At 46.7% G+C, this 9,335-nt stretch overlaps 1 protein-coding gene across 1 annotated transcript in view; it reads right to left on the reverse strand.

The window, feature by feature from the left end:
- The window catches only part of NEK3 (NIMA related kinase 3), a 56,788-nt gene extending 48,063 nt beyond the window's left edge, over positions 1 to 8,725 (reverse strand). Inside the window, exons 1-3 of the mRNA XM_075337304.1 lie at positions 8,572 to 8,725; positions 4,305 to 4,426; positions 2,815 to 2,908 (exon numbers count right to left, since the gene is read on the reverse strand). Coding sequence (XP_075193419.1) covers positions 2,815 to 2,908; positions 4,305 to 4,421 — 211 coding nt within the window. The 5' untranslated portion in view covers positions 4,422 to 4,426; positions 8,572 to 8,725. The remainder of the gene's footprint in view (positions 1 to 2,814; positions 2,909 to 4,304; positions 4,427 to 8,571) is intronic.
- Between the last annotated feature and the right edge of the window lie 610 nt (positions 8,726 to 9,335).

Genomic DNA, 9,335 nt, shown 5'->3' on the forward strand with positions numbered 1-9,335 from the left:
CAGCGCTAACGTCACGTCAACAGTGCTAAAGCCAATCAGTGAGCTCAGCAGATCTGATTGGCTCCTGCTGGCAACTCGGGCAGAGCTAAGCTCATTGATTGGCTGCAGCACTATCAACATGACATCAGCGCTGCAGACAATAATAGACACTTGGAGCAGCGCCAGAGACTCAGCACTGGACCTGGGAAGGGTGGGTAAAGAAAAGTGTGTTTTAATGAAACAAACTGCAGCCGGGGGAGAGGATTTTTTTTGCAAACGTAATACCCCTTTAATCTCCTTGGATCTCTACAGGATTTCTACAACACAGAATAAACCATGCAGAGTAAAGACCTCTTCACATGTTTGTATAAAACATGTATGTTGAATATTAGTACCGGTGTCATCGATTTTTTTTCTGGTATAGCTGAAGAAATAAAGATATCACAAGGCTTCTCCTTAACTCTCAATGTTAAACACAGATGGCACACGGACAGCACACGGACAGCACACGGACGGCACACGGACGGCACACGGACCGCACACGGACAGCACACACACGGCAAACGGATCATCGTGTTTTTCAGGGACCCATAGACTTGTATTGGTCCTTATCACCTGACCTGTGCTGCTGGGAAAAAACGGACACGTGAGCAGCACCATAGGTTATAATGAGTACGTGTGGTATCTGTGAATGAAAACGGATACCGCACGTACCAGAAACACGGACATGTGAAGGAGGTCTAACAAATATATGTGACCTAGATTTCATGTTTAATATTTAATTTCTAGATTTAGTGTTTCTTTAAATTCTTCACAGTTTCACACCATGTATACAGATGAGCGGAGAAGTGGAAGAGTGAAAGGTTCACTGGGTTTTAGTTAAACATTTGCTTTGGGACCTGGAAATGACCCCGGACCCCATATAAGTCAAGGGGCACCTGAACCTCTGTGCTGTATAATGTCATAGTGATATTCTCTCTCTCTCCCTCACTGTCTCTCTTTCTCTCTCGCTCTCTGTCTCTCTCTCTCTCTTTCCCTTCCTCCCCCTCTCGCTTTCTCCCCTCTATCTTTCTCTCTCTCTCTCACTCGCTCTGTCTCTCTGTTTCTCCCCCTTGCTCTTTGTCTCTCTTTCTCTCTCACTCTGTCTCTTTCTCTCTCCCCCTCGCTCTGCTTCTCTTTTTCTCTATCTTGCTCTGTCTTGCCCTATCTCGCTCTCTGTCTCTCTTTTGCTTTCTCTCTCTCACTCCCAGTCTCTCTCTTTCTCGCTCTCTGTCTTTCTCCATCTTGCTCTCTCTTGCTCTTTGTTTCTCTATGTCTCTCTCTTTCTCTATCTTGCTCTAAAGGTCCAGTCACACTAAGCAACTTACCAGCAATCCCAACAATGATAGGGATCGCTGGTAAGTTGCTAGGAGGTTGCTGGTGAGATGTCACACTGCGACACTCCAGCGATCCCACCAGCAACCTGACCTGGCAGGGATCGCTGGAGCGTCGCTACACGAGTTGCTGGTGAGCTCACCAGCAACCAGTGACAAGCCCCCAGCGCCGCGTGGAAGATGCTGCGCTTGGTAACTAAGGTAAATATCGGGTAACCAACCAGATATTTACCTTGGTTACCAGCGCACGGAGCTATACGTGCAGAGAGCAGGGAGCAGCGCACACTGAGCGCTGGCTCCCTGCTCTCCTAGTTACAGCACACGTCGGGTTAATTACCCGATGTGTACTGCAGCTACATGTGCACAGAGCAGGGAGCAGCGCACAATGCTTAGCGCTGGCTCCTTGCTCTCCTAGTTACAGCACACTTCGGGTTAATTACCCGATGTGTGCTGCAGCTAAATGTGCACAGAGCAGGGAGCAGCGCACAATGCTTAGTGCTGGCTCCCTGCTCTCCTAGCTATAGCACACATCGGGTTAATTAACCCGATGTGTCCTGCAGCTACATGTGCACAGAGCAGGAGCCGGCACTGACAGTGAGAGCGGCGGAGGCTGGTAACAAAGGTAAATATCGGGTAACCAAGGACAGGGCTTCTTGGTTACCCGATGTTTACTGTGGTTACCAGCCTCCGCAGAAGCCGGCTCCTGCTGCCTGCACATTTAGTTGTTGCTGTCTCGCTGTCACACACAGCGATCTGTGCTTCACAGCTGGACAGCAACAACTAAAAAATGGCCCAGGACATTCAGCAACAACCAACGACCTCACAGCAGGGGCCGGGTTGTTGCTGGATGTCACACACAGCAACATCGCTAGCAACGTCACAAAAGTTGTTAGTTAGCAGCGATGTTGCTAGCGATGTTGCTTAGTGTGACGGGGCCTTTACCCTTTCTCCCCCTCTTTCTCCCTCGCTCTCTGTCTCTTTCTTTCTCTCTCACTCTCTGTCTCTCTTTCTCGCTCTTTCTTTTCTCTCACTCTCTCTTTCTCTATCTAGCTCTTTACCATTCTCCCCCTCTCTCTTTCGCTCTCCGTCTCTCTTTCTCGCTCTCTGTCTTTCTTTCTCTATCTTGCTCTCTGTTTCTATCTCTCGGTCTCCCTCTTTCTCCCCCTCTCTATTTCTCTCCCTCATGCTGTCTCTCTCTTTCTCGCTCTCTTTCTTTCTCTCTCGCTCTCTCTCTATCTTGCTCTTTACCTTTCTCCCCCTCTCTCTTTCTCTTTCTCTCTCGGTCTTTCCTTCTCTATCTTGCTCTGTTTCTCTCTGTCTCTCGGTCTCTCTCTCTCCCCCTCTCGCTCTCTCTCCACTCTCTCGTTCTCGCTCGTTCTGCTCGAGTGCAGTCTTTCAAGAAACCTTGTTACCATAGCAACAACACCCAAACTTCGTACACTGACTTTGGAGCATCATGTACCTTCAAATGCCTCCCGAAATTTCACTATATTTGGATGTTTCATCTTGGCCAGCAGAATTGCTTCTTGTCTGGACTCTTTCATTGCAGCTGAAGACTAGAAAATAAAAGATTACAATAAGATTATTATCTTAAGTGCAAATTAATAATAGAAACAAGCAGATAAATAGATGATTACATGGGGGGTTTATCACAGTAGATCTATCGCCAAATACTGTACAGCTCATCTGAGTATAGTCTGTCTGATGGGACCTCGCTCTGTCTGCACGGGGCTTTAATAATATGAACATAAAGAGGTGTATTGCAATTCTTTGGGAAGGATTATTTTTCCAGCGGGCAGACAGGATTGCTCTGCGTTTGTGTATCTAATGGAGGATAGAAGCAGTGAAGATCAGGAGAGGTTCAGTTGAAACCACAAGTTTACTACATACACTATCTATAAAGACACATCTGCATGTTTTTCTCACTAACTGACATGAAATCAGAATAATGCTTTCCCGTTATAGGTCAATTAGGAACCAAAATTATTTAGATTTGCCACATGCCAGAATAATGAGAGAGAGAAAATGTTTTAAGGCCACTTTACACGCAACGACATCGCTAACAAGATGTCGTTGGGGTCACGGAATTCGTGACGCACATCCGGCCTCGTTAGTGACATTGTTGCGTCTGAAAAGCAGGAACGACCGTTAACGATCAAAAATACTCACCATATCGTTGACACGTCGTTCTAATCGCAAATATCGTTGCTGTTGCAGGACGCAGCTTGTTCGTCATTCCTGCGGCAGCACACATCGTTATGTGTGACACCGCAGAAACAAGTAACATCACCATCCCTGCGGCCGCCGGCAATGAGGAAGGAAGGAGGTGGGCGGGATGTTACGGCCGCTCATCTCCGCCCCTCCTCTTCAATTGGGCGGCCGCTTAGTGACGCCGTTGTGACGCCGCACGGACCGCCCCCTTAGAAAGGAGGCAGTTCGCCAGCAACAGCGACTTTGCTAGGCAGGTATGTTCATGTGACGGCTGTTAGCGATGTTGTGCGCCACGGGCACCGATTTGCCCATGACGCACAACCGACGGGGGCGGGTGCTTTCACCAGTGACATTGCTAGCGATGTCGCTGTGTGTAAAGCCCGCTTTAAGGCATTTTTATTACTTTCTGCAAAGTCAAAAGTTTACATACACTGAGTACTATGCCTTTAAACAATACAGGACAGCCCATATGTATGATGATGTCATGTCTTTGGAAGCCTCTGATAGGTTTATTGGCAACATCTGAGTTAATTAGCAACACATCTGTGGATTTTCTATTTTATAAAGTGATATCATGGCTTAGAAGCCGCTGCAGGAGTCACATTACATATCTGAGCATTATTTCACCACTTTTGCCCCCACATTGATGATTATCTGCTAATGTTTGCAGGTTCTGGTGTTATTTCTACCCATACAGCACTGACACCTGTAGTAATAATGATAATAATGATATACTCTCACCTTCGGCAGTCGGATTTCTTTCATTACATACTTATCAGCGTTGCTGAGGTCACAGACGAGAAGAGCTCGACCGAATGACCCCTCTCCAATAATACTCAGCACCTTGTAGTTTTCCATTGTAACTGAGGAGAAAATGGAGATTATTACTGTATTATAGGAATTCAATGCAACCTGATCTACAAATCTGTATGATCAGAATGACACATCTGTCAGGTTATGCTGCAATATAACCAGACAGATTTACTGCTCAGACCTGGAAAAATTCCGTAGAACACTGCAACCATGCATATTATTAACAGTAAATAACGCATCACAGGGATCCAACACTTTTAGAGAATCATTAACAATCATGAATGTGGTAACATACTTACCCATCACCGTCTTCCCACGCCGTCCAGGTCCTCTCTGGGATCATGTGCCCACATTTGTGACCCACTGGCTTATACAGCGTCTTGTGTGCAGCAGAGGTCACATTCTCAATTTATGTCTCAAAACAAGTTTAGAACTTAAAAACTTTTTTAAAAAAACAAACAAAAACCCCAACCCTCTTCCAGAATCTCCTTAAAGAGAAACTGTCGTGTCCCAAAACACTATTAAACTGTAGGTATGGAATTAATCTACAGGTTAAAGGGGTACTCCGGGGAGATAAATTCTTCTACTGTCCTTGCCCTCAAACTATAAAGATGAGATGCACAGTGCTGTACTATATCCTCACACTACCTGTAATTTAGGGTGAGGCTGGAGCAGCTCCTGCATCTTAGGCTGGAGTCACAATTGAGAGTGACTTGCGCGAGTCTCGCATCGCATCACCCGGCACAGCCGCACACTCTCCTGACACAAGAGTCTCAGCTACATAGAAATACATGCAGCCGACCCTCCGTGCCGAGTGATGCGATGCGAGACTCGTGCGAGTCAGCCTCAAGTGTGACTCTGGCCTTACACCATACATCGGGTGCATGGCTTCCTCCATGTGTTGGTAACAGCCAGCATCTTGATAATAGCTGCTTCTGTTCTGTCCAAGAGCAGGGGGTGTGATGTGGTGTGGTCATGCTATCTGTACTGTGCAGGGAAGCATCTACCATATAATCTAGGGCCTGGCTGTTGCCAATAGCATGGAGCAGGCCGAGCCCATGATGTGTGATGTAACGTCCCAGAGGAGAGGAGGAGCATCAAAGAGCAGCTCCAGTGTCACACTGAATTACAGATGGAGTGACGATGGGGAACAGCACTGTGCATCTCATCTCTATAGTTTATGATGGCAGTGACATTAGAAGAATTTATCTCCCTGGAGTTCCCCTTTAATATCGTGCTAAAGCTGTAAGGCCCCACACTGAAAGCCTGGAGCAGAAACTGTTCCAAAAGCTCAGCAAAAAGACTTCATGAGTAGAGACGTGTGAACTCGAGGTTCAGTGTTTGTACCGAACACAATCTTTTCACAAAAAAACATAGTTCGGTCCGGGGTTCAAGTGTTTTATATAAGAAAACCACTCGCGCCAGCATCGCTGTGCTCAGGTACGCTTGGTGCTCAGCCCAGTGCGAGCAGCTTGTGGTGTTTGATCAGTTCCCACTGGGGGTGACAAGAGTGCGATCAGATGTAGTGTGCACCAAAAAAATAATAATTGAAAAATCCCACCACCTGTCCCCGGAAGTGATCTGTATATGACTGTTCGCACGTGGGCTGAATCAGTGACTTCCATTGGGTTCAGGTAAAGTCCAGAAAAGAGCCTGAAGTCATTCTCCATCGTTCGAGATATCTCTTATTCTATACTATGAAGTATAGAGAGCAGGGTGGCTGCTGAGTGCAAGCCGCGCAAAGAATGAGCAGGGCAGTGCTTTTAAAAGAGTTGACGTGCACAGCAATACAGTTGGGACATTGCGGTGCATTGTGTTCATTTTGTAGGTCGCTCTTGTGGCGCGTTCTCAGGCCGATTCCAGGATGAAGCTTTGGCTGTGCGACTAGGATTGTGGCCAAAGTCACATTCTAGCCCGAGCGGTAACAAACATTTATATATTTCATTATAGGAGGGTACAAATATCATTCATTTACTACAGAATAGGGCGTGAATGGCAGCTTTTTCATTGAGGGTTTCCCCCATTTTCCTAAATGGGAGTTGTCGGATAGAGTTTATAAATACAAGTAATTTTGTAATTTACTACTTTATAAAAATTTCCAGCTATTCTTGCCTTAAGGGTGGGGCCACACGGTCATTAATGTGAGTGAATCGCATGACACTCAGCTCCCGCTCTGCTGGAGTGTAAGCAGAGTGTCGTGCAACTATCAAGCCACTGCGATGCGATCCTGCGATCGCAGCACAGCCACGGAGGAGAGGGAAGGATTAATCTCCCCATCTTTAGATTGTGAGCCCCAATGGGGACAGTGTTCCTGATGTATGTAAAGCGCTGCGGAATATGTTAGCGCTATATAAAAATAAAGATTTGATTTTTTTTGATCTCCTCCAATATCAGCTGATGTGATTATCGCACTGCACTCCGGTGTAATGCGAGTGCAGTGCAATGTTTCTCTCACACCCATACACTTGTATCAGTGAGTGAAAACAAATCGGATTCCACCCGCAGCATGCTGCGATTGTTTCCTCGGTCCAATTACGGCTGAGGAAAAAAAAAAAAATCGCTCCATAGAGTAATATTGGTCCGAGTGGAATGCAATTTATCGCATTCCACGCGCTCCGTTTTACTAGCCTTGTGTGCTCAGCCTTACTCTTTTCTTTTGCTCACACATTTTTGCCTCCGAGACCGACCACCATTGCTAGATGACAGAACATGTGCAGTGCCTACAAGCATTTTCATTGAGGTTGTAAACACTGTTTTGGCCAGAATCACTGGAGACCTGTTACCTCCTAATCACTGCCAATTTAAGAGCAGTGCTTGCAAGTTACACAACAGCAGTGGTCGGTCTTCTAGGAAACGAACTGCATAAAACAAAAAAAAATAATATTTTATTACTGGCTGCAAATTTTATCTGAAAAGATCAAATCTATGAAGATGGGGGGGGGAAGAAACCTATAATATAAGAGGAAAATGTTGATTTTCTGCTGATTTGTTCTATTAGGCCTCAGTTCCACTTGCGTATAGCTTCAGATGTTAGAGCATCAGAAGCGATACACTAGTGATCCTCTGCTGTGGGCATCAGCCGAGGGTCATGTGACGGTGATGTGATCTTGTGATCGGATCACAGCTGCGGAGAAGAGGGGGGGGCACGTTCTCCCTCTCCTCCCCTACCTGTCTTTGCGTATATCGCAATGTGGTCGGAAGACATGCGAGTTCAGTGCGATGTTTCATATACTCCCATAGACTTGTATGGGGGTGCGTGAGTTATGACTCGCTGCCAAGTGCAGCATGCTGCGATTCATTCCGCATGCCGCTATGGCATGAGAAATCAATTGCAGATGGACACTGCCCCATAGTTTTGCACTAGAGAGCAATCCGATGTTTTATCGGATTGCACTCGTCCGTGCAAAACGCAAGTGGAACTGAAGCCTTAGGCTATGTGCCCACGGGACTCTGTACCCGCGGATTTTGCTGTGGAAAACCTGTGGATTTATCTGGATTTTCTAGATAAATCCGCAGGTTTTAGCATGTACAGACACTCCCCATGTTATCCTATAGGACATGGGGAGTGCTGTGTCCATGCTGCGGTATGTGCGGCTGTGGAATATGCTGTGGATCCTGCAGCCGCACATAACTGCATGTCAATTATTCCTGCGGAAATATCTGCGGAAATCCCGCTCCTCCACTATGGAGATAGAGGCCGTGACTTCCGCAGGTAAGCCGCATGAATGTCCGCAGGTTTACCGCAGATATTTCGCTGGAATCCAGCAGCTATGTATAACTGCGGATTCCAGGGATCAGCTGCGGGAAACCTGCGGATATATCCGCGGGTACTTAGTCCTGTGGGCACATAGCCTACGGCATTGGATATGGTTTATATCATGTTTTATCAATATTTAAGAGATGGGAAATAAATATTTAAGTATGTAAGTATATGAAAGAAGTTCTAAGATATAACGATGCTGATAACATGGAGATGAAATAATCTTCCAGCACTAATTTTAGATTGTTTTTGGAGGTTTTACATTGGGCGAATACAAACAAAAGACATGGTGATATGACAAGCCATTGTGAAGTAATGAGCTGATCCATCCACACAGTCCCATGCCACCACTGTGTGAAAAGCTACAAATGGAGCCAGCAGAATGTGACTGTAATGTGGCCAGAGCACAATGCCCTGGGCTGGGGCAGCTCTTACCAGCAGGGTCCTGAGTGTTGCTGTGATCCTGTGTACAGGAGGCTGCGCTGCAGTTGTCATTGCTGTGACTGGCTGTTTCCTGGGTGTGTCAGCAGCTCCATCCTCCTTCCTGTCCTGTCCCTGCTTCTCCTCCCTCCATGTATTGTGTGTGCATTTACAGATCTGGGAAAGACTTCGTTATTCTATTGATTCATAGCTGAAGCGTTGCGTGAGACCGTGACGACAAACCCAGCTCTACTGCTTCTACATGACCTTATATTGATACTATATACACACTGGCTGTCATGTCTTTGTTATGCCGGACAAAGCTGACACAGCCGGTCTTGTGGGATAAACAAACCTGAACCCTGCCCTGGTAGTGTGGTACAACAAACTATATCAATGGTCCCCAACATGTGGCTCACGGCCGTCATCCATCTTGGTGCATTTACACCAGGTCTAGCAAACAGCTATGAAGAGGAGGTCTCAATTTGGTGACATTTGTGAGTAGCTACACATAGAAAAGCAGATGTGAAAGGAGGGACGGTAGGAACCCCTGGATCCTGGTGTACTGACTCTGTGTGGTTTCTGTGGAAAAGCTTTGGCTGTCATTCTACCAGTAATGGGGGCTCTGGGTGTTAAGCGGGCTTTACACACTGCGATATCGGTCCCGATATCGCTAGCGTGGGTACCCGCTCCCATCTGTTGCGCGACACGGGCAAATCGCTGCCCGTGCCGCACAACATCGCCCAGACCCGTCACACATACTTACCTGCCGTCGTTGT

Source organism: Anomaloglossus baeobatrachus, chromosome 2 (genome assembly GCF_048569485.1).
Source record: "Anomaloglossus baeobatrachus isolate aAnoBae1 chromosome 2, aAnoBae1.hap1, whole genome shotgun sequence".
Lineage (NCBI taxonomy): Eukaryota > Metazoa > Chordata > Amphibia > Anura > Aromobatidae > Anomaloglossus > Anomaloglossus baeobatrachus.